The 26,830-nt window shown below is 31.1% G+C and overlaps 1 protein-coding gene across 2 annotated transcripts in view; it reads left to right on the forward strand.

Moving 5' to 3' along the window:
• Window positions 1-24,788, forward strand: part of LOC145324838 (pituitary homeobox x-like) — a 40,644-nt gene extending 15,856 nt beyond the window's left edge. Inside the window, exons 3-8 of one of the 2 annotated variants that reach the window (XM_080167528.1) lie at window positions 11,397-11,521; window positions 11,938-12,033; window positions 21,820-22,067; window positions 22,189-22,429; window positions 22,936-22,983; window positions 23,146-24,788. In XM_080167528.1, the coding sequence (XP_080023654.1) occupies window positions 11,397-11,521; window positions 11,938-12,033; window positions 21,820-22,067; window positions 22,189-22,429; window positions 22,936-22,983; window positions 23,146-23,325 (938 nt within the window). In that variant the 3' untranslated portion in view covers window positions 23,326-24,788. The remainder of the gene's footprint in view (window positions 1-11,396; window positions 11,522-11,937; window positions 12,034-21,819; window positions 22,068-22,188; window positions 22,430-22,935; window positions 22,984-23,145) is intronic. The other variant, XM_080167536.1, reaches the window with a different exon arrangement.
• Window positions 24,789-26,830: the final 2,042 nt, after the last annotated feature.

Below are 26,830 nucleotides of genomic sequence, written 5' to 3' on the forward strand. Positions count from 1 at the left end.
CCCTGAGATGCAGAAGGCACGGGCTAAAAAAACTGGTTTTGATCTGTTGATTGTACATTTTTATATTCGTAGAAAACTCGATATAATACAATACTAGACATAGACATACTAGTTTGATGAGAACCGGTTCTGATCCACTGGTTTCGAATGAATACGAGAATAGTTATTTCTTTCATCGTATTATAAACCGCTTTCCGCGGATATAATACGATGCTAGACATAGTTTTTTCGTATGGATGAGAACCGGTTCCTATCCACCGGATTCGAATGAATACGAGAATAGTTATTTCTCGTATCGTATTATAAACGGCTTTCCGCGGATATAGAATGTACAATTATAAGATTAAAACTAGTTTTTTTAACCCCCGTGGTGCCGAAGGCACCGGCTAAAAAAACTGGTTTTAATCTTATGATTGTACATTTCTATATTCGTAGAAAACTGGATATAATACGATGCTAGACATAGTTTTTTCGTATGGATGAAAACCGGTTCCTATCCACCGGATTCGAATGAATACGAGAAAATCTATTCCAATTCGGTATTTTTTGTGTGAAATAAAACATGTTTTAAATGCACCATTAAGATTAGTCTATTTGTTTAATTTGGAAGATTTTTTTTATTTCTTGGTTTACAACCATTTTAATGGAAATAACAATTACAAAAGAATTAAAGGGAAAAATTTCTGAGAAAAAAGCTGTGCTCTGATATTTTGTTTCAACTAATTGGTCATTAAATGGCAGCCATAACAGTTTGGTGGGATTACAAATGTAGAAATGGGGGTGTTAAAACATTCAAGGAAAATTAATGATAAATTTTTAGCGGACCTATAAAATGCCTTCGATATTTTGCCAGGGTAGGATCTGAAATAATAAAAACTATTACCAAATTTTGTGTTAAGATTATGACAGTAACACAACAATTTGCAAGTGAAATTCCATTTTAATGACGCACTAACCAAACAGACGATGACAAACGGAATTACCATTATTATAAGTAGCTGCACTACAAAAAAAGTTTTAGTCCAATAGTGATTAATGTTTTAAAGATTAATATAAAAATTAGCTATATTTATTTTTTGCAGATTTTCTAAAAACTTTGCATTATGTTAGTTGGATGGTTGAAATGTTATTCCCGCAATTAGTTAATGAATGGTTACGATAACATGGGGGGAAAAGAGGCGGGGGAAAAGATGCAAATTTGGTTGAAATTATACCAATTTATCTTTTTTATTGTTTTATATATACAAAAGGAACTTGCAAGTTATCATTTTTTCATATACAAATAAAGTTTTATAAAAATATTACAAGCGTTTAGTTGTTCAGAAAGTTATCTGCGGGTCTTGGGTTGCTAGGCAACCATATGTGGTTACTCAATATGTTAGATAACAGTAAACATACAGATAGATAGGAATTTATATATTTCCCTCTATCAATAAATATATATATATTTATAATTCAATACAATAACACAGATTTCATATGTAATGATATAAATACTTTGGTGCTAAACAGTGTAGCCTATGAAATTTGTACTAATACATAAAGAAGACCATCTGCTATAATATTGATAGATCCTAATTTTGTAGCTGGACAAAGTGTCTCAAAAATCAGCCATGTGTCGTCATAAAAATGAGGAAGCTGAGAGGAGAATTGGGAAAGAAAAACCCTGAAAAAGAGGTGGATAATCCCTCATTTTATGACGTCACAAGGCTGATTTTTTAGAAACTGTGTCCAGCTCCTGAATTGGGAGTAGATAATTCTCTATGTGATATCAATAAAACTATCCTAGGCTACATTATAAAAGGTATGAATGTATGTGTGTGTGTGTCCGCCTATAGTTGGATCAATTGTAAATCCTAAAGTTAATCCTTTATCCAGCCATTGATTCATTCTATGCTATTCTATCTAGAAATATTTGGAATACAGTGATAGATCAATGAAAAATTAAATATTTTCCCCCTTAAAAAGCTGGTATTCGTGAGGCATTTGAAACAGCTGAAGTATTTATAAATCTTCTCTTTCATTAAAATGTCATTCATTATTTATCTTTTCGAAGCTTTTTATAGTGGCTATAAAAATGACGTAATACTTGCCTATCTTTAGTCAATTAAAATGTACATATACTGGCATTCCGTTGGTAATTTAGTCTGTGTACCTATAAGACAATCATTGGTTACTTGTATTGTATGACGTCATTTTTATAGATATTATAAAGAGCTTCATCTTTTTCTAAATTTCGAAATGAATGCACATAAAGAATAAAAAACACTCAATTATGGGTAGAATTCAAACAAAATAAAAAAAAAACATATTGGTTAACTAATCAACAATTTTTTCTTGAATCTTAATAACCATAACAACCAACAAATGTAAAAAGAAACTGCATAATATTAACAGGTTCAAGAGGACTGTCCTCCAATCCATTTTACGGACAATATGGTCTCGTTTTTACATTTCTTTTTTTTTTGGGGGGGGGGGGGAGATTTGTTTTTTTTATGTTTGATGTTGTGAATAAATTAGATTGGTCATGGTATGATTGCTGAACCCATGTTCTTTTCTTCCCTTTTTAAAAGCGAAGCTTTTCTATAATAAGGGTCGGCCCGTACGTCACGGATAGCTTTTTTCGTTAATTTAGTCATGTTAGAATTGTCCTCTCGATTTCAAACTTTGCATGATAATTCCTGTAGTAGGAAGGTACGATTTAGAAATCGTATCAACTCTACAATCGTTACCAGAATGTCCGTACGTCCATTTTAAACATGTTGATTTTTAAACTTTTTTAACGGCAATTTTTTATGTGATATAATATTCCGATTGATCTTATTTTTGGAGTACGGATTCATTTTACAATAAGGTACAATATCTAAAAGAGTTATGTTCGTCTGTCATACCGTTTCAGAGATGCTGTACGTATTGGTGCATAAAATGGGGACAAATTTCAAATTGTTTTGGCGTGTGACGTCATACCCCCATCTCTTTTCTAGGGGGTTTCTTTCCTCCTTCCCTTTTTTTCCCCTCACTTGTGACGTAAATAAACAGCCCCGTCAAATCAATTTAAAAATTGTCCCCATTTTTTGCACCAATACGTACAGCATCGTCTGTCATACCATTTCAGAGCTTCGCTTTTATGGATGTTGTCATCCTTGTTTATTTCATGCCCATTCATTTTTTTTTCAAAATTAGCATTTTAAAGAAGTATATATAGAAGTAAAAAAATCCACAAATCAAATCATCTTTATTAAATTTTTGTTGTATGAAAATTTATCCAATTTTATAAAAATCTGATAAAACAAAGATATATGTATGTATGTGTGATATTCCCTTATGTTCTTTTTCCCCAATATTGTCCGTATGGAATAAATTCGTCTATAATCCACACATTATGAATAATTTTAATTTGTCGCACTACAAAACTTTCTTAACTATTTTAGCATTACTATTACTATTTTTACTACTCGCGGCTACGCCCCTAGAGTCCTAGGAACTATAAAAAAGACTACACTGTAAAGGAGAACCGGATCATGGAAAGAAAACAAAGTCATTCCTTAATTAGGACAGAAGTCACCTTCCTAGGAAGGACATAAGTAGCATCCCTTATGTGAGAATTTGTTAGATGAAGGGCATAACTTGTCTCCCTTAACAAAGATTTTGCAAGATGAAGGACATAAGTAGCCTCCCTTCACCACACAAAACCTAGCTTTTTGGTCCTTCACATAGCAAAATCTTGCATAAAATAGTTTATCTGTCCTTCACATAGCAAATTCTTGCAAAACATAGCATTTATGTCCTTCACATAGCAAATTCTTGCAAAACATAGCAAATTCTTGCAAATCATAGCAAATTCTTGCAAAACATAGCATTTATGTCCTTCACATAGCAAATTCTTGCAAAACATAGGTAATTCTTGCAAAACATAGCATTTATGTCCTTCACATAGCAAATTCTTGCAAAACATAGCAAATTCTTGCAAAACATAGCATTTATGTCCTTCACATAGCAAATTCTTGCAAAACATAGCAAATTCTTGCAAAACATAGCAAATTCTTGCAAAACATAGCAAATTCTTGCAAAACATAGCATTTATGTCCTTCACATAGCAAATTCTTGCAAAACATAGCAAATTCTTGCAAAACATGGCAAATTCTTGCAAAACATAGCATTTATGTCCTTCACATAGCAAATTCTTGCAAAACATAGCAAATTCTTGCAAAACATAGCATTTATGTCCTTCACATAGCAAATTCTTGGAAAACTTAGCATTTATGTCCTTAACATAGCATTTTGGTCCTTCACATAGCAAAATCTCACAAAACATAGGTTTTTCTGACCTTTTTCTACCAGGAGATCAGAACTAAATCAGAACACACATAACAAGAGTTTTACATAATTTAACTCTGCATAAATTATGATAATTCATTATTATTACCCCTCCCCCCCCCCCCCTATTTAAAATTTACCCCTGCATAAATTATGATAATTCTTTATTATTACCCCTCCCCCCCCCCTATTTAAAATTTACCCCTGCATAAATTATGATAATTTATGCTGAGTTAAATGTACTGTTTGAACTTCTATCTAACAGGATATGAGAACTGGGAGGTTGTGACACAAAAGAGGCCAGCTATGGTGCCATGCAGGAAAAGTGGCATTGCATTCTAGGGCCTAAAAGGCGTCATAGCTGGCCCCTTTTCAGTCCATCATATGACATGGGAAGGAGGTTGAGGAGCATTTTATGCAGTCTAAATTCCCAAGAATGCAATGCCACTTTTCCTACATGGCACCACCTCCCATGTCATATGATGGACACAAAAGAGGCCAGCTATGACGCCTTTTAGGAAAAGTGGCATAGCATAGTGGAATTTAGGCTGCATAAAATGTTCCTCAACCTCCTTCCCATGTCATATGATGGACTGGAAAGGGGCCAATTGAATAATTGTTAATCTGAATGTACTATGTAAACACTCTTGTTATGTGTGTTCTGATTAAGTTCTCATATCCTGTTAGATAGAAGTTCAAACAGTACATTTAACTCAGCATAAATTATCATAATTTATGCAGGGGTAAATTTTAAATAGGGGGGGGGGAGGGGTAATAATAAAGAATTATCATAATTTATGCAGGGGTAAATTTTAAATAGGGGGGGGGGGGGAGGGGTAATAATAATGAATTATCATAATTTATGCAGAGTTAAATTATGTAAAACTCTTGTTATGTGTGTTCTGATTTAGTTCTGATCTCCTGGTAGAAAAAGGTCAGAAAAACCTATGTTTTGTGAGATTTTGCTATGTGAAGGACCAAAATGCTATGTTAAGGACATAAATGCTAAGTTTTCCAAGAATTTGCTATGTTTTGCAAGAATTTGCTATGTGAAGGACATAAATGCTATGTTTTGCAAGAATTTGCTATGTTTTGCAAGAATTTGCTATGTTTTGCAAGAATTTGCTATGTTTTGCAAGAATTTGCTATGTGAAGGACATAAATGCTATGTTTTGCAAGAATTTGCTATGTTTTGCAAGAATTTGCTATGTTTTGCAAGAATTTGCTATGTGAAGGACATAAATGCTATGTTTTGCAAGAATTTGCTATGTTTTGCAAGAATTTGCTATGTTTTGCAAGAATTTGCTATGTTTTGCAAGAATTTGCTATGTGAAGGACATAAATGCTATGTTTTGCAAGAATTTGCTATGTTTTGCAAGAATTTGCTATGTGAAGGACATAAATGCTATGTTTTGCAAGAATTTGCTATGTGAAGGACATAAATGCTATGTTTTGCAAGAATTTGCTATGTTTTGCAAGAATTTGCTATGTGAAGGACATAAATGCTATGTTTTGCAAGAATTTGCTATGTTTTGCAAGAATTTGCTATGTTTTGCAAGAATTTGCTATGTTTTGCAAGAATTTGCTATGTGAAGGACATAAATGCTATGTTTTGCAAGAATTTGCTATGTTTTGCAAGAATTTGCTATGTGAAGGACATAAATGCTATGTTTTGCAAGAATTTGCTATGTGAAGGACATAAATGCTATGTTTTGCAAGAATTTGCTATGTTTTGCAAGAATTTGCTATGTGAAGGACATAAATGCTATGTTTTGCAAGAATTTGCTATGTGAATGACAGAAATGCTATGTTTTGTGAGGTTTTGCTATGTAAAGGACAGAAAAGCTAAGTTTTGCAACTTGAAGGACATAAGCAGCCTTCCTAATGTAAGAATTTGTCAGACAAAGGACATAAGTCACCTCCCTTAAGTTAGATTTTGTTAGATGAAGGACATAAGTAGCCTTCCTTAGACCAATTTTCAGTGACTTCTGTCCTAATTAGGAATGACTTTGTTTTCTTTCCATGATCCGGAGAACCATATCGGTTCAGCTGTTAGCGAGATCCTTCCTTCCACAGTTTTCTTTATGATATTAAAGATCTTATTTTTTGTACCATAGAAAAGTACTGAAAAAAGCGATAATATTTTCTAAACTTTAAGTAAAGAATAGTACCTTTTAATAGTGTGGAGCTATTCTCTACTTGATCCTTTATCTATAGATAAAACGAACACACTGAATTGCACATTTGAGCTGTAGAGTACATTTTTAGACATGTTAATTTTCCAAGAGGTTGATCAATTTCATTGTTTCATTGTAAATAATATTTCTTGACAGAATGGGAAGAGGAATGGAGAGTGGTGGGTGGGGTTACTATCATTTCTTGGTCGACTGATCATTCCCTAGTTTGCGCTTCTTCTCTATTATTCATCTATTCTTGTCTGTCAGATTGTCTGTAATACTCTTAAGGTTGTTGAATTTATTTCCAGTTTCTACTTTTTCTTCTGCATAATTTTTTTACATTGTCATAATTACTATTTAATCTCTTCTTTTTTCTTTTAACGTAATTTATATTTACATAATTATTCAATATTTAGAAGATTTTTAAAATTGAAAGTTGTATAATTATTCTATGTTTCGTTGTTTTTAAAAGCTGTTCCTACATTGGATGTGGTCATTCTTTTTAGTTTTTTTCATAAAATTGATGTGTAAAAATAACTTTTACTTATCACAAAAAGTGTATTTCTTTGAGAAGGTTACCTGTAACTTTGAAAGATTTTTTGGCACAAACAAACAAACACCCATTTTTTACATAGGGATAAAAGTTTATGAAAAGACAATATGATATAGAAGAATTGAAGTATGTAATCACATATGGTGTTAATATAACTTATAACAAATACAACCATTTTATATTCCCCCACCCAAAATATCATAAGAAGTAATTATAAAAATATAATAAGTGTTATCATATCTTGTCAAAAATATGTTCTTCATTGTTTTTAGTAGCGTAGATACTCTATAACTAGATCTTTATCCAGTATGTCAAAAAGCAAATTAAAAGAACTTTAGACTATTCTTTTGTTTTATTGTTTTTACCCATTGATGATTTTAGTCAAGCCTACACTACTTAAGAATAAACATTTTCTGGTTGCTTTATATTTTGAAGCCAGTAAAAGTGGCTGACTCAGATTATGACGTCAAAAAGAAATTAACCAATGAGAGGCCACTATAAATTTTACCATTGGTCAATTACAATGTATACTGGCCTCTCATTGGTTAATTTTTTTATGTCATAATCTGAGTCAGCCACTTTTACTACCTTCTATATTTTTAACTCATTTATAATTATTATTCTAAATCCTTTCTTTAAATTTATTATTTTGTTTTGAATATTCGTTGCAACCATTATAAAAGGAAAATCAAAAGTGTTTAGACTCATAAAAGTAACAATTATTAAAGTACTTCCTATGATCACTTACAAAAACAATGTGTTATCTTTTTGTTATCATAATTCATCTTTATATTTATATAAGACACTCGATCACAATGTTATTACACAGAGTTTGTTATTATATGAATAATATGACATATGCCAGTATGATTAAAGGGATTAGATATCTTAATGTTATTAGAAAAACATCCCCCAGTTTTCTTAATGATTAATGAGATAAAAGATTTAAAGTTTTTGTTTATTTTTGTGGTTTTGACTTTACTAACACAGTTGATATTCAAGATATATGACAAAATTTTATTTAAACGTTGCAGAGGGACAAAGTGACTGAAAAATCAGCCATGCGACGTCACAAAACTAAGTGATTATCCATCTCTTTTTTAAGGGTTTTCATTCCCACTTCTCCTCTCATCTCCCTCATTTTTATGACGTTACATGGCTGATTTTTCAGCCACTTTGTCCCTCTACTGAATGTGAATAAGTCACTGTTCCAAAGTATTGTTAAGTTCTTACAAGCCATATTCCTGTCATAATACTATAAACGTAACTAATCCCTAAAGTAAGCTTAGAATTTTAAAACTTTGATTTGAATTATCAAATTTTAGGTAGGTTTTCCATACCCTATTTTCTATTTGATTTTGAAATATCTCTAGTTATAAAAGATTAAGATCTATCAAATGACAAATAATGTATGATTTATGAATTATTCAATAAAAAGAACAAATGGTAATCATTCAAGAAATCAAAACATTAAACAATCAATCTTGCATCCTCTACCCCAAAATTCCTTTTTTATCGTCACCCAAATTATAAAAATCACTCCTACTCTCCCCTTTTTTCGACTCATTTTTTAGTAGCAAAGCTACTCTATAATCACTTTGTCTATCCGTCCTTTTGCTCCTGACGCTATGGGAGAAATGCGATTTTTTCGACTGCCATTGAAGATAAATGGATGATTTTTTTTGTGAAGACTCTCTGTAACAATGAGCATCAAGTGTATCATTTACTTTGTCCGTCAGTCTGTCTGTCAGGCATAAAAGGCATATAAAATATTTCTTATTAATTTATCAGAAAGGTTTCGTAATTTCTAAAAATTATTGCACATTTATCAACTGGACATCTTCTGTATAATTAATTTTGTCTGTTTGTCCTTCTATAAATTTTTAGTGCTTCGCTACTTTTGGATGTTGTCATCCTTGTTTTATTAAATAAAACACGCATAAAATCTGGTATAAATTGCCTTTTAAATACAAGTCCAGATGTGCCGGCCCATTAGGTTGACTAATAGTTCTAACTTTTCAAACATTGAAACTGTTTTTTTGATGTGTCCTGAGTTCAGTTAATCTTCATCATTTTGTCATCACTGTTATTTGATACAAATGGTGGATAGGGATACAGCTGCTGAAAACCAATTTGCCTCCATTAGCTAAATATAAAGTTTAAATAATATGATTAGTACAATTCTAGACTGGCAGAAAAGTTGTAAGCTAAATAGTTTTTCTTTAGGTGCCCTATCCCTTTCCCTGCTCAATAATGGAGATGGAGGGGGGGGGGGGATCAATATCAACGTAATAAATTCTGATGTGGGGTAGATTAAAAATGTTTAATTTTATATTATACCCCAAAAAAGAGAGATTGATTACTAATTGTTTTTATGCGTTGGGTCATTAAAACAACTCTTGTCCAAAAGTTAGCTAGAGGGTCTTAGATAATAAATTTGATGCAAAATAAGATCCAAAATAATCATTTTTGACAGGTGGAAAAGTTAGTAGCTAAATATTTATTCTTCATGCGGCCTATCCCTCCCTGGCTTATAACCCCAAATTATGAAACACACGACACCCATTAGTCAGTTTTTGCCATTGTCACTTTTTATTGTTAAATATGTATAAATTACACACAAAAAAAACAAGGACAATTATAACCATCCTTAGCAAAGTACATTAGGTATTTTATAATTTGGGGTTGGGTTTAGAATAAGTATTTTTTCTAATGTTTCAGAGGTCAATTTCTATTGGTTGAAGAAATTTGATTCTAAATAAACTGAATTCAAATTTTTGAAAAGTGGATTTTTCACTTAAAATGTATGAAGAGACTTTTATGACTTGAAAAGATAGCTTTAGAAAACATTTTGAGCAAATGAGTCAGATAGCAACTTTTTCAAGCCCACCCTTCACCTCCCCCTCCCCCCCAAAAAAGGATGATTTCTACACCTGTCTTATATACATTATGTATAAATATATTCTACATAAATATGTATAGAATAAAAGTTTTTATATATTGTCATGTTTGATCCCGCCTTCCATATTATATCTATCAACAATAGACTGTTTTTAGACTAACCAAAGCTTGTATTTTCGAATGTTAAAGAGTGTTTTTTTTACAATCAACCTATTTTTACCTTTTTGAATGAAAATAACATGAAGATCAAAAGCAATTATTAGAACCTGTAACTATTTAGAAAAATTAAAATCTAACAAAAAAATCATATCTTAACTCTATTATATTGGGTTGGGGGGTTGAACCTGTTAAAGATGCGCATAATATAATAAATAAAGGTTTGGGGAGGGGGAAATTGTTCTGTTGAAAAGATAGGGGAAAATTACCCATTTATAATAGAGGTAGAAAAAAATTATATACATAATTTTTTGAAGAAAAAAGAATATATTTTGGTATGTTTTTATTATCAATATCCAAAATTATATTCACTTTAAAATTTCTGTATGTAAGCATATCAAATGACATAAATAGTATCATTATAAAGTATTTCTCTATAATATTTTGTATATAAAAAAACTTTTTTTAGTAACCCATCTATTGTATATATTTATGACACAAAGCAAACACATTTTGTGTATGTGTTATGTGTATCTCTGTTGTGTCAGGCGCGTGCATCCTTACATTTTATAAGTAAAAACGTTCCTATGTCTTTATAAATCGAATTTAGATAAGTAATTTTTATATTTCAATTTAAAAGTTATATAAAAAAATGAAAAAATGTTATGAACAATGGGAAGTTGGTTAAAAACAAAATAGGAAATGGTTGAAAAAGTATACATGATTCATATAGATTAGAATCTCTGAATATTGCAAATTATGGATAATTTTAACTGACTTAGTTTTCAGATGCACTTCACTTCTCCCTGATTTTTGTATATTTATCCATTTTGTACATAATTCATGACAAACCACAAAGAAAGACAACAATGGATAGATAAATAAGCTGGATGACAAACATTATCATCGCGATTGATATTTATATGACAAATTTGATGCGATTGATTTTTCCAACAATAAAGGATGGGGGGGGGGGGCGTGTGCTAGATGGGTTTGGTTAATATTGGGGTTTTATGTTATTAATATTCTATACATTTGAATAAATTTTGGTACGTGCCACTAAACCCAGGAAATATTAGTAATTTTATACAATGGAATTGACTATTATTAAAAAATGTTTTTTTCATGTTTGATCATCTTTTTTAGGCAGAATGTCTTGTTTTTTTTATGCATTGATTGTTAAAAATCAAGAGAATTATCAAAATTTAAAGAAGAAATAACTATTGTTTGACTTTTATAATCTCTTTTGAATAAATGTTTTATACTATTAATTCATGTCTCTTTTTTTGCAGACCCTGGAGAGATCCCCAGTCAGAGTTCTGACGCGGTGGACAGCCTGACAGACGCGCAGGACAAGGATGGTAAAAAGAAGAGGCAGCGCAGACAGCGGACACACTTTACCTCACAGCAGTTGCAGGTTAAATATTTTTGCAAATTTTTTCCAAATCAACATTTATTGTATCTGAATATTATAGTAAAAGGGTTGAATAAGTGTAGAAATAACAGTATTTCCCTATCGCAATGACCTTGTGCCGACTCTCAATTGGGTCTTGGGAAAATCAACCAATGGTAACGGGAATATAATTACAGCCAAGTAGCAGAAAATGATTTACTAGCAGACGAAAAAGGTCATTGAAAAAGGGGGTAGGTAGTTATCTGTATATACATCTATACTATAGATCTGTTATCTGAATTAAAGTAAAATTTGTAATTTCACTAAAATTAATCAGAAGTATAAACAGTGACATCCTAATATAAAATATTGCTTAACTTATCCGCTATTCATAAAAAGCAAATATTATTAAATATTTTTACTCATTACTACTTTTTCAGGAGTTAGAAGCATTGTTTTCACGAAACCGGTATCCAGATATGTCCACCAGAGAGGAAATTTCTATGTGGACTAATCTTACGGAACCTAGAGTACGGGTAAGTCTAGTTGGTTAATTGTTAGAATTGTTTTATCAAGATGAAACCTCATAAAGAATTTCCTTTAATGTCTATAGTAATTCATAGCAGATATGTGTTTAAATAAAGTTGATCATAGAGTTGACGTAAATATAAAAAAATGGATCATGAAAAGAAAACGTAGTAGCGGGTCGTATTTTCACAGTAGCTTTAGATATGTTTTTTTTTGGTTAGGTTAGGTAAATGTTAATGTTTGCCCAGCAGGGTTAGAGCAACTCGCAGGGGCTAGAAATAGAAGAAACCCACTACTTCTTTTTCTTTCCATGATCAAAAAATTAATTGTAAAACTAGATTTGAAGGTTACAACTTTTATTTTCATTTACAATCTAATTTTGAAGTTTGGAAAAACATGGCCTCATTCTGATAACGATTTTCTCACATTTTTATGTACTTAACAATGCCCCCTCTCCCTAAATATATTCAGATAAGATAAGAGGGGGTGATACGACCCCCCCCCCCCTCTAAAATTTTCCTTTGCTTATCATAAATTTGTCTGGGATTGTTTAACCACTTCTGGTTAACAAACACAACATTATATATGTAGTTGATACATGAATATAGAATATAAAGTTCAAACACAAACTTTTGTTTGTTTTACAAGATTGTGTGAGAAATAAGTGCCTCCAATTTTAACCCCTCTCCTCTGCTGCAGATTTTGTTTTTCATATAAAATTAGACGTTGATTTGTTATATCTATATAAAAAAGTATTTTATTTACAATTTTGCTTTTGTAATTCGATCAAACTCCTGTGAAAAGACAAAAACAATATTAAGCAAATAACCATTCAGTTAGAAATCTTTCTTAACTCAATTTTAAAAGTAGAAGTCTATTTAATCATTCCGAAATATATTTCAAGTAAAAAATACTCATTATCAATCGCATCTGGGAAAAACAACAACATTAGTATGTGATAAAACATTGTTTAACATTTAAACTTAGCTAAGATAACAAATGATTATGATTAAGAACAATGTTATGCAAATTAAAATATTGCATGCACTTAAATGAAGGCATACCTACAGAAAGTAAGTTTAAAGTAGATACGCTCCTTAAAATGTTATTCAATTTCGCACGGGGACAAAAGTTAATTATCCTAAGTGGGTCATTCTCAATTCTCATACGCACCCAACGAATAATTTCACATCCAAACATAAACACACACAAAATCCAATTTCAAGTTACAAATTGAATTTTTGTTAGTTTAACCGATTTTCTCTGGGAGATTTAAACTTACATCTCTCGGAGGTTCAAACTTAGATATGGGAAATACATTTCTTTCTCCGTTGGTTAAAAAATCGATAATTGAATAATTATGGTATGAAAAAAAGTGTTCATTTATACTCTACTATGTTGATATACATTAAATTTTAATAAACAATATTGCCCCTTCTGTAGATTGAAAATAGGAATAAGATGGTACCAGTGTAATTTACAGTCCAATGTACCCCCCCCCCCCCTCCAATTTGGCTTTATTGAAAATGAACAAATCTATTTTATGTTAAAAACAAATCAGATTGATTAGAATCATGTATTGTAATTTGTCCAAAATAAGTAATGCGCGATCGACTTCATTTGAAAATCATGGAAAAAGGATTCCCAAGGATTTAATCTATTTTAATCATGTAATGATTGTGCAATAAAAATGGAAAGGAGAAAAAATAGGAATCATACAGCTATGAATAGACATAATAATTCGATAAAGTTTAAATGACAATCCATCTAAAAGTCAAGTTAAAGTTATCGGTTTATACAACTGACTTTATATCAGTGAGGGAGGGGACATTGGGCTGTTTATTACTCTAGTCCACAAAGCTTTAAAATAATGTGTTTTTTTGTTTGCTTAACAACTTTGGGGACTTTTACGGAATTTTGATTGGTTAGTTCATTATTTTGATAGTCCAATCGTTTCAACCACTAATTGTAATCTGCAGAAGGGGTAATTTTGTGTAATCTAATTGGAGGTATATAAAAAAATCATCGACTATTGTCTTATCCCTTTACAACCCTGCTTTTTATGATGAAACAATTTGAATATAAAATGAAGCACCTGCCCTGACTTTAGCTATACAATCATTTATACAGATATAATCTTAAAACCTATCAACAAAACCAAACATTGATTAATTATTTCTGTCATTCAAACACAATTACGATAGAAATTAATTTTTAGAAAATTAATTAAAAGATTATTTTATCAATAAAATAGTTTAAATAGTATCTCTTGCAAAAATGCTCATTCTTTATTGTCCCAGGATTCCCCAATTAGAACATAATTTAAAAGGGTATTTAATTCATATAAGAATTCAGTATAAAATAGATTTAATATCAAAATGTTTAAAAGAACACAAGAACACTCTAATGACAAATTTTCTACAGGAATTGATTTTAACATTTGAAAATTAATTGAGCCATATCCGTTTGATTTTATACCTAAACTAGATTTGAAATGACTTATAATGCTTTCACTAAATAGTTTAGACAAATAAAGATCGATGAATGTTTATTGAATGATCAGAAGCGATCACACAACAATTAAATTGATGAGTAATTAACCCTAATCGATCTAGAGCATGTCAACTTACAATACAATGAGTTAACCCTTCTGTCAGTGGGGGGGGGGGGGGGATACAGGCACCACTGTTCTTGATTAAGGATTAGGTTAGATTACAATTGTAATAATAGATTAATTCGTCTATGGTGACTTAATATGCAATTAAAAATTCTAATCAAAAAGCTAACACTTAATATCCTGTAATATAAAGAAGAAAGGGTTTTTTGTTAAGATATCACTTATGATCTGATCTATTGAGTACATAATATAAGAGAAGCTTTATATAAGTCTTGAACAAGTTCAAGTTATTATTTTCTAAAATTATTGTGCCTTTAGAGGCTATGGGTACAACCGCTAGTATTTGAATAAAGAAGGATGCTGCACACTTATAGTATTTCTCTTGTTTTTATAAGAAATGTTTCTCAACTCATGTATCAATCAATCCTAATTCAATTACACAGCTCACACAAAATATTAGGGGTAGCACATAATTATCAGGAAGGAAGGGGACAATGGGCTGTCTATTCACTTGTCCCCAAAGTTTCATAATAACGTTTTCTTATTCGTTGGCCTAAGAACTTTGGGGAAGTTCATAGAATTTTGTTTGATTGGTTCAATAAGTTGAGTGTCCAAACGTTTCAACCACTAATTGTAATCTACAGAAGGGGTAATTTTGTGTATTATCATTGGAGATACACATCAATTTATCGGCCATTGTCTTATCCCTTTAGATCCCTGCATAATTATATATATTGTGACTCATAACATATTACATTACTTGGAGTGAGGGGGGTGGGGGAGGGGGATCTGTAACAATTGATTAAGATGTAATTTTTTATTTATTTAACACAATTTGATCAGAAAATTCACACGCATGTGATATTCTTTCTCACAAAGACATTCAGTTTCTTACATATGTATGTCTTAAAATCTATCTTACAAGCGGATAAGCCCCTAGTATCTAAGGGCTCTGTATTCAAAGTGGAAGAAATAATCTAGAAAAATAGCCTAAAACCATCCCAAGACTTAATTCTTAAAATAGAATGGTCTAAATAAATCACAGGAGCTATGTGAAGCTTTTCTTACAAAAAAACCTTAAGCTTCAGACAAAAACCTTACTACTTTATATAATAGGATTACTTTTCAATAATTTCTATAATTATAATCAATGTCCAATTTTGTGTATTTTCCTTTTTTACTCATATATGCCCCTGAAATTTGCATAAATAGGTCAAGGCTTTTTATTACAACTTTAAGTAAATAGAAAATTTTATATCAAAATTTTGATAAAAAATATATTTATTACCTTTCTATCAAAGTATTTAAAGTACAAGTAGAAGTTTTTTGAAAACATGCTTTTCGTTTTTCTATAAAATTAGAAGTTTTAATGGTTGAGCTTATCCTTTTTTTGAAGGAATAGTTTACCTACCGCCTTACAGTCCAAAATGTAGGATTTCAATTTTTTTTCCTTCCAGAAACAAAACTTACATATCAGAACTTTGAACATTGACACAACTTTTTTGTTTTGTTTTGGCACCTTGTAGTGAAAAACGTAATGATAATAGCATAATAAAATTAAAGGTTTATGTAAATATATTCTAACTTAAAAGTACATGTCTTTCATTTTTCATATCTTAGTAAAGAAAATATTAAGCTATTTGCCAAACGGCATTGCAGAAAAGCTATAATTTAAAGCTATTCTAATAATGACACTAGATCATAGTCATGTATTAATATAAGAACAGTACAAAAGTTTTTAATGGTGGATATATCGTCAGGTTCATTTGGACGGGGGTGGGGGGTAATCTTTATATTATAGAGGCAAGGACATCCAAGCTTTTTTATTTGGGGGGGAGAAGGGGGATAAAAACTAAAAATCAAAAATTTGGGGCACACCTAAATTCATAATTCATTAGGAGGGGGGGTTCACACCTTCAACCCCCCCTCCCCCGCCCCCCCTTTGACGTCCCTGGATATCGTGTTAAGGTGTCAACAAGAATTTGTAAATCTGTTGAAAAATGAACCCCTTTTTATGGCAATTAAGGCAGTAAAACCTCTCCTAAACATGTCTGTAGGCAGGTGGACTTTTAAAGGGGGGGATTATACTAAATAGTAAAAGAATTATTTGTCACCTTTACTTGACTTTTGAAATGCTAGGGAGAGATATTCCATCTGAACAAAACTAGTTAGCAACCACACTAAAAGAAACATATTTTATCAATTTAAAAAAAATATTTTGAAAACGTTTTCGATTGGCAAAAAAGGTTCTTCCTTTTTTTAAATATCCTATAATATAAAGTAGCAAGAGTTTTTTGTCTGATGCTGAAAAACTCAATAACTGCTGAACCTATTTGGTTCTATAATTTAGGCAAGCTTCACAAAGTTCTTCTGACGGTTTTAGGCTATTTTTCTAGCCCCTCAAAATTCATGCCAATAGATTCTAAGGGCGCAGCTTCTAGTTACCTAATAAAGTATCTAAAAGCAATTACAAAAAGATGAAATATAATTTCTACGTTTTTCTTTCTAAATGAGGATTAAATGTGCTTTGATATTTGGGGTGGGCGCGAGTCAACTTTTTGATTACTTTACAATTGGATTACCTCTGTCATTTGTAATGTAATAATTTTAGATAAAAGGATAATCATCTTTCTCTCTCTTCCTCTTCCTCTACCCCCCCCCCCCCCCCATCTCTCTCTCTCTCTCTCCCTCCCTCCCTCCCTCTCTCTATCTCTCTCTCTCTCTCTCTCTCTGTATGTGTGATTATTTCTGTAACTAGAGATAAAAGACCATCAAGGGAATCAAGTTGTTAGTACCTTAGTTTTAGAAGTAGCGTAGCTACCATAAAATTAGAGTCAATTTATTTGAACACTTTCTGTCATGCCACTTTGATGTCTGTCTTCAACAGCTTAGGACTGCTTAAACTATCTACTAGTAATAGCAGATTTTATGTTTTTTCTCTAAAATTTTATCTTTTTTACTGCTTTGCTTATAATCAAAATTGTCCTTGTTTTTTCATTGAATTTAATTGTAAAATGACGTATGATTAGTTTATGATAAATTGAGAGGTAATATTGTTTTTCCTTTTATAAAATTATTGGCCCTTCTTGAACACGCGACAAGGCGTTACCCACGTTTTTCCCAAGAGACATACAAATAAATTAGGAAAGAACAAAATACAAATATCAAAATAGATGGATTTAGAAAAAAGGTACAAGATATAAAAAAGAGGGATATATTAATTGAAAGAAAAGAAAAGATTAGAAGAATCAAAAGAATGGATTCAAAACTGATTAATGTCCGTTGGATTAGAACAAGTTCTCAATCATACTGAAAAATCAGGTATAGCATAGTATTACAGACAATTTTCCACTGATAAAAATGAGATAAAAAACTAATACCAGTTTTGCTAGTCTGGACCTTCGACCCCTCGTTTCTAACAAAACTGGTTTTAATCTTACAATTTTTCACTTTAAAATCCGGGCACTGTCTATAATACGATGCGATGAATAACTATTAAAATATAAGGACCTTTGAAAAATGGGACAGAAAATTAGAAATTAATATAACTAATTTGTAACAGTTTCCAAGTTTCAGTTAAAGGATATTATTTCAGTTGTTAGAATCCTTAGCATCGTGTGAATTTAGTGGAACATTTTGTTTTAACAAAATTTTTGGCGGATTAACTATATTCATAATAAATTTTGCCCTAAATCTTAAATTTTCTGAAAAAAAGGACAATCTGTAATTTTAATATTTTAACTTATTTATAAAACTTACTTGAATAAATATTTAAATGCTCATTAGAATAAAATGTTTTTGATTAGTGTGCTGAAATTGTTTTAAGCAAAGAAATTCCAAATCATTTTTGAGCCATTAATACTTTTGGCTTCTATAATTTTTGCGAAAGAGTCTTTTTTCATTTTAAAGCTCTTTAGTCATTTATTGATTTTTTCTATAAAAATGTACACAATGTCAAACAATTCATCGCGGATATTTCTAATTATAATAATGATATCATTTCTAAATATAATAATACATAGAAATTATATTTACAAATTGTCGTAGTAGCGCCAGTCTTATGTCAAATCTATCAAAAAAATGAGACAATAAATAAAAACGAAAATGATATTATGAGAAGCAATACATCGTGAATTTGAAGAGTATTTTTATTGTTTTCTTCAATCTATTTAATGTTTTAAAATATCCCCATTTTTTAAAGAAAAATCCTATTATATAGCGCAGTAATGGTTTTTTTGTCTGAAGCTTAAGATTTCAATAAATACCATACGGCTTATGTTCTTTTTTTTATGGAAGATTCCCGGATAGGTCCCGGAAGGTTTTAGGCTATTTTCTATTTAGATTTAAGTCTTAAAATAGACTAATGTTTTTTTTCTTTCAATCGTTCTCCTTGAAGCTAGGCGCGCAGCCGCCAGTATCATTTATAAAGTTAATTACAGAGTAGCTTTGCTACTAAAAAAAAGTTATTTATTTACACGTCTGGCTACCTCAAGCCTGGCGTTTCAAGTCGCCGATCTTGGAGCCAGAACAATATTAGCACAAGAGAAGACGTAAAATATTTATTTGCAATCCAAAACTCTATTATAACATTGCAGAACAATAAAATCCTATCTTTAATATTTATAATTTCTTCTATCTTCCGTAAATTTGTCGTGTAGAGATTAGAGTGTTTCTTATCTTTATAATTGTTTATTCTCAGTGCCACTTACAACTAGAAATCTGTATTTTTATTGTAAATCAAAAAGACCAAATTTAAAAGACAAAGGTTAACAGTCTTTGCATAAATTTATTTTCTTTGAGCAATGATTCTCAAGCTTTTATTTTGAGGGGGGTAAAATGAGGAGTTACAAATTTCTTTAAATTTTAGATGGTGTAAAATGTCGGGTTTCAAATTTGCGGGAGTTAAACACTCCTTTTTCTTGGACGTCATATCACAATAAGGTAAAAAATCATTGTTTTTCACGTTTTACAGAAGAAAAATTTTCTCCCAACAAGAATATCGGACATCTTAAGGTACAAACGTTTAACCGTACAAGACTTTTTACAGCCTTTTAAATTAAGATTTAATAGAAATTCAAATAAAAAAAATAGGCTTAGGTATATATTGCATATGTAATTGTGTTGATAAGTTTATACAAGAATTAATCATAATCTAGGTAGATTAAAAAATTAACAGGCATTAAAAACATAAAAGAATAATGAATACATTTTAATACTTAAATCCTTAGTTTAAACTACTATTGTAAAATTATGAGTAATATAAAAAGTTTTTGTAAACCCCCAGTTTAGACCAATCCTTAAAAAATCTGCCGTGTCAAACAAAATATTTTGTAGAAGTTTTTCATTGATTTTAGAGAAGTTCTTTAATACATAGAATAAAATGATTAAGAATTAAAAATTTCGAAGATTTTTTGGGAAAAATTCAAAGATTTTTAACAAATTTGTTAAAGAATTGGCCTCAGATTATTTGTATAAATACAACATGACCAACATGCAGTTTGTATCCTTGCTTATATTTGCCTTACTAATCCGAATTAGCAAAGCAAATAATTGTTGTGCTACTCATATATGTATGTTTGTATTTATAATATATGTACTCATATCTTTCTACAGATTCATTTGTATTCATATGGGAAGCCTTATTAACAACAAATGCATCACTAAAAATGTGTGCGGTTTCAATTTAAGTTTCTAGAAAAGCACAAAAGAAGTTTTAAAGAAATTTTAATCATAAGTAAAATTTAGGTTGAGAAGGTTTTCAATTTATTTTTTCTTTCTTTTTCATAAATATCCATCATTCTTTTTTTTGTTTTCTTTCTCTATAATTATGAGCATTATCAGGAATATAGGGAAAGTTCACAAAAAGTTAAATGAAATTTCCTAAATAAAATATATTATTTATGATTATGTAAAGCTTAGAATATTATAGCGAAAACATATGTAGATTTAATTATCATTCATTTTTCTATCCCTGAATCCCTGCTAGAAGGGATAAAGAAGTAATCATGTAAATTAGTTGAGTTTATTTGACATCAAGAACAGATGGTTTCAAACTTTATACACAGATTATGTAATATATTACATTTTACGAGTTATTAGTATTCATTTTCGTGAGCTTGGGTTTAGATTTGATAGGGCATGTAAAATTATGAAACACATATAAAAGAAAAAATACATTAGAATATGAGAAATGAAAAAAGTTGTGTTAGGTTTCATGTCTTTTTAACTTAAACAAAGCGTTTAACAAAATCCCAGCTTTTTGGTTGTAAAAACGATTTTATTGTATTTTCTGATTACAGTTACTTTTCTATACTTCTAGCCTTTTAAAGGGTATTCTCTAGTAAAATATAACACAAATATCACATGATTTAAATAGATTCAAATAGCTGAATATTTCATCTTTCCCTGGTGTGGTGTTTAAGATGTTTTTATGTGTATTTTTGATATATTTACTTATGTGTATTATGGTGCAGTGTTGTGAATTTAACAGGTGATCTAGATAGACAGGGCTCAATATAATCATCATATTCATAACTGCCAGGGGTTATGAAATAAGTAAATAACAAATCAATTCAAAATATCTTGTTATAAAATTTTTTCTTTAGTCCAAAAAGACTATTTAGACATACTGCTATATATTGTACTTGCAGTTGCGCTTTACACTTAGGATCTTTGTATTTTAAGGGTTAGGGAGAGAACAGAATAGCCTTAAACCATCGTATTACTTATATCTAAAAATAAAATAGCCTGAAACCATCCCAGAACCAATGCTAGCTTTCCTTGTATAGACAACTATGAGAAAAATTATTGAAATTATAAGCTTTAGACCAATAAACTTTACTAATTTAATACAATAGAATGATACATTTATCACTCTCTAACCCTTCTCTTTATTCCTGTATCTCAACACAATAATATCATCAAATATTCACAAGTATGTTTTACAATTCATTTATCACACTCAAAAGGAAAACTTCGCCACACTTCATCATTCTTTACTTTTTCTTCAGTGAAATATAGTTCAATAAATGTAAAAAGATACTAGTGGCTGCGCCATTAAATCTTGTGTGATATAGCCTAAAACCGTACAAGACCAAACTTTCCTAAAAGTTGTAAATCTTCTTCTCCTTTACATTTCAGAGATCTTAACATTAAAAAAAACTTTATTTTTTTCCAGGTATGGTTCAAGAATCGTCGTGCCAAGTGGAGAAAACGTGAGCGCCACCTACTGAACGCCAGCTCAGACTTCAGCAAGGGCGGGTTCGGCTCCCAGTTCAACGGACTAATGCAGCCGTTCCCCGACGACGGACTGGCCGGCTACGGGTATCCGGCCTATAATAATTGGGCGGCCAAAGTTCCGTCGCCGTCGTTGACCAAAGGATTTGCCTGGGGGCTCAACACGCCGCTTATGCACAATCAATCCAGGTAGATTTTTTTTCATTTTTTTTAAAATGTTTTTTTTTCATAAAAATAACTCTTTTTTACTGATGAAATAAAAATTTGAACCTGAAAATATTCTAAACAACTTGATTAATTATTTTTTTAGTATGTCTACAATGGGCTTCAACTCGATGGCGTGTCTGCAGTCCGCGGCCGGGGCGGGGATGAACGGCTCCAGCATAATGCCCAGCGTGTCCTCCTCCCTGAGCTCGGGTATCTCCGCCCCCACCACACCTTACCCCAACCCCTCGCCTAGCTCCACAACTTCCCATTATAATATGTACAAGGATTACAAGGATAATGGTTACCCGGGAATGTCGTCGTCTATCGCCTCCCTCAGATTAAAGGTAAATATTAACTTTAATTTTTAAAAAAAAAAGAGAATTCTATTCTTAAGTAGCGCAACAAATGTTATCAATATTTAAAGAACAAAAATTTTTTATATCTATGTGCTGTAATAGCATACTAATGACACATAATGACAAATATTTTTTTTTGTGTGTGTTTTTGCTGTTTATTAGTTTTTAAAAAGAATGGAATTAAACATGCATTCAAACATTGGATATAGAGAAGCTACGCAACTAAAAACTAAAATATAAACTCAATAACGTAGCAAGACAAAGTGTCTCAAAAATCAGCCTTGTGACGTCATAAAATGAGGGTTATCCATCTCTTTTTTAGAGGTTTTCTTTCCCACTTCTCGACTCATCTACCTCATTTTTATGGCGTCACACGGCTGATTTTTGAGACACTTTGTCCAGCTACCTCAATAAACCATCATGTTTTTCAAAAAGTTTAGTGAACATAAAAAACTTTAAATTTAAGAAATGTATATTTTTGTGTTTACTATTAGGATGGGAACGTTTTTCTATATCATGATCCGGACAAACATCTTTTTAAAGTTAGTAACCTTTCTTTATACATATTTACAAAACAATATTTTTTTCCTTGCTCTACATAGAAAAGTCTAAAATTAATGTTTGCTGACTAGAAAGAACTTCTTTTAGAACTTATTTATGTTAGAAGCCAAGAATAATTTATAACCATTTACTTTTTTGTTTAGGCCAAGCAGCACCAGTCCGGCTTTGGTTCCTATTCACCGCCAGCACCCGGCGTCGGCGTCGGATCAGTCGGTGTCAACTCTGGCATCGGCTCCGTCCAGCTGCCGCTCTCCCCGCGGTCGTCCTCCCTGTCCGCGTGCCAGTACACGGCCGGCGGGGAAGCGGACCGCACGGTCATATAGTCCGAGGACTGGCGGCTAGAGCTTGCCGCCACGCAGCCGGAGAGAGAATAGGAAGAAGATTACTCTCTCCTTTCTTATGAAAATCTTATTCAGCGGCAAATATTTTAAGAGTGAAAATTGGGGAAGGAATATTTTTGAGGAGATTTTCTCAATTACTATTTGCATTCTACCTTGCGGCGCTTCAGGGTTCCAATCTGGACAGACAGACTTTCATGTATATAATTATAATACCTACAAAGTTAAAAATCAAAAAAATCATATCTTCACAAGAGAAAAGTGATGAAACATGACAAAGACATGGTGTACAACAATTTAGAATCTAATAAAGAGGTGATAATTTGAAATTGATACTATGATGATAATTATTAAAGTTTTGTGCCATATTATGTAAAACTTGCCTGTTACAGTGCGATAAAATGTATTACAGTTTATAAAAAAAATTATACACCCGGAAATTCAGAGAGAGAGGGGACAATGGGCTGATTTATTACACTATTCCCCAAAGTTTTATACAACGTTTTCTTATTCGTTGGCTTAAAACTTTTAGTAATTTAGTGAATTTTGATGGGTTTCAACTACTGATTTTGATCTACAGAAGGGGTAATTTTGTGTATCATCATTGGGGATGTACATTAATTTATAGACCATTGTCTTATCCCTTTAGATCCCTGTGGAAACCGTGGTGAAAAGTCCTAAAACTTCAATAACATTACTTGAATATAAATTCTTTAAATTATGATCAAGTTTAGAAAAGTAATGTATTGAAAAAGTTATAGGCATTATAAAAGATTCTTGGCTTGGAGTAAAAGATTTTTCTAAAAAATATAAAAATTTGTAAATGGTTCAAAGTGAAATATGATAGAAAAATATTAATACCAAGCCAAAAATCTAAAAGATCTGAAAAATAAATTAGGAATTAATTCCAATTAACTTATGTAAATCTAATATGAACATTATAAAATGTTAAAATAAAATACCAATGATATTATGTATTTATTTCTATAAACTATACATAAAAATATATAATATTAAAAGGGAACGAATATGTAATATGATATGTAGGGGGTTTTTGTTCTAATTTTTATACTCATTATTTCAATTTAAGTTTAATCTAAATTTAGTTAAATGTTTTTAGTAATTATAGATGAAAAATATTTTTTCAGCTTTCAATAAATTAGGAACGTAATAAAGTAAATTTTTTTCTCTAGTCATTTCAACATTTGAGTTAAAGTAGGCTATTCAGTACATTTTTTAAAATTCAGATGCTCAAAATCTAGGACCTTTTTGAAATCAAACGAAAAAAAGAAATTTAAATACTCAATAGACCAAAAATATTAGTTTTCTGATATTAGATAAAAAAAATAGATTATTTAGTTATTTATTATTTTTTTTTGTGAACCATGTATGAAACGTTAGTTTTGTTGTAATTTTGATTAAATATTGAAATAAATCTTTACTCCTAATTTTTAAAAATTGTTCTTACAAGCGAAGCTTTTCTATAAATAGGGTCGGTCCGTCCGTTCGGAGCGGTAGCCTTTTTTCATTAATATAGACATGTTAGAATTGTCTTATCAATTAAAACTTTGCGTGGTGATTCCTGAAGTAATTAGGTACGATTTAGAAAGCGTAGCAACTCAATAATCGTTACCAGAATGTCCGTTCGTCCATTTTAAACATGTTGATTTTTTTTTACTTTTTTAACAACAAAATTCTATGTGATTTAATTATCCGATTGATCTGATTTTTGGTATACTGATTCCTGGGACAACAAAGTACAATATTATAAGCGAAGCAACTTTATGATAATCAAGTCCTAAAAATGTAAGTATGTTCAGAAGCATTATCCTGTATGAAGCAGTTTTTTAACAAATTCACTTACAATTTTACTTCGACTATTAAACATTTATATTCTGATCATTGAGTTTCGACACTCTACAAGTGTTAATGTCCGTTTGTCCTACCGTTTCAGAGCTTCTCTTTTATGGATGTTGTCATCCTTGTTTATAATTATGATAGGTCCGTAAGTCCTACTGATTTCAAACTTGGATGATTCCGACAGGGTTTAATACCCGTAGCAACTCTATAATCGTTACCTAAAAGTCTGTAGGTCCATTTAGAACATGGTGAATCTCATTTTTAATTTTTTTTTTCTAAGATAATGTTATGATCCTCTATTCAGCTCTTTTTAAAAATAATAATTCCAATTTAAAATGTTTTAAGCGAAGCATCTTTACAATTAATGCCTAAAAGTGTAACAAATTGGTGTACAACATTATTCCGAATACCTTCATATTCTGCTTAGTTCTGACAATAAATGTATAAGTTTGGATGAGTAATCGAGACAACTACCTAGCTAGCCCAAGTGGTGAAGACCCTTTTCGTATATTAGCATATTGCTTTCTGTTCTTTTGTAGGGACTCGGCTGCGTTTATATTTCCGACTCGTTACTGCCAGACCGATGCATAAAGCAATAAATAAACTAGTTTAGTATATGGCAAATGAATATTTACAAAAAGTGTTAGCTTTATCCCAAACTGGAATCTTTAAGGTTCCAGTTAAATTCAGGTTAACATCTTAAATAGGAGCCACGGGAAAATCACGTTTTCCCTAGCCGTAAAGACAGTCGGACAGACAGAAAAACAAATTGAATTATAGAATAGCCTCGCTACTAACTTAAGAAATTGTAATGAAAATAAAAAAAATCCATTTAGACCTTCTTTAATTTTTAGATTTAGATGAGAGGTTTTGTGATTTTTTCAATTTTTTTATGACTAGAACTAGAGCCTAATAAAAACATTGAATAAAGGCTGCATACGGTCATAACATGAGAATATTATATGAAATTTGTATAGAAAAAGTAATGGATTTTTTTACTCCAAAGAATTATCTTGTATGTATAGAAAGATCAAGGATTTAGATAGATACTGAACGATTGAGTTCTCCATTTTATAAAAGATTCTTAAGGTCCCTTCAGGTGGTTTTAGGCTATCTGGTTTTCATTTTTAAGTTTGGTTTTATGCCATTTTTCTACTTTCCTTACTCCTAACAGAGCTCCTAGAAGCACAGTTGCTAGTAATAATATAAGCAATATAAGATAAGCTATACAATGTGACCAGTTTTTTTTTTAAGGAAAAAGACAATAGAAGATATATTGAAGTATTACCCCAATTGTGAAAAAACAAAAACACCTCTTTTATTTATAGAAAAAAACTATTGGTTGAAACGTTTAGACATGCAATGAATAAGAAAACGTGTTTACAATGCTTTGGGTTCTTAAAGAATTAACAGTCAAATGTCCCTTCCCTCCCTGCATTATCTTTATACTAGCGGCTTCGCCTTTAGCCTCTATAGGGGCTTTGCCCCATGAGGTAATTAAAAAAAATATAAAAAACTTGGGGGGGGGGGGATTTTATTTTTGGGGGGTTTAGGGTGTCACACCCCAAAAAAATAGCTTAAAACCACCACAGGTCCAATATGTATATACCCTGAAGAGTAGAATCCGATC

Source organism: Acartia tonsa, chromosome 1, assembly GCF_053477335.1.
Source record: "Acartia tonsa isolate MP-2025a chromosome 1, ASM5347733v1, whole genome shotgun sequence".
Lineage (NCBI taxonomy): Eukaryota > Metazoa > Arthropoda > Copepoda > Calanoida > Acartiidae > Acartia > Acartia tonsa.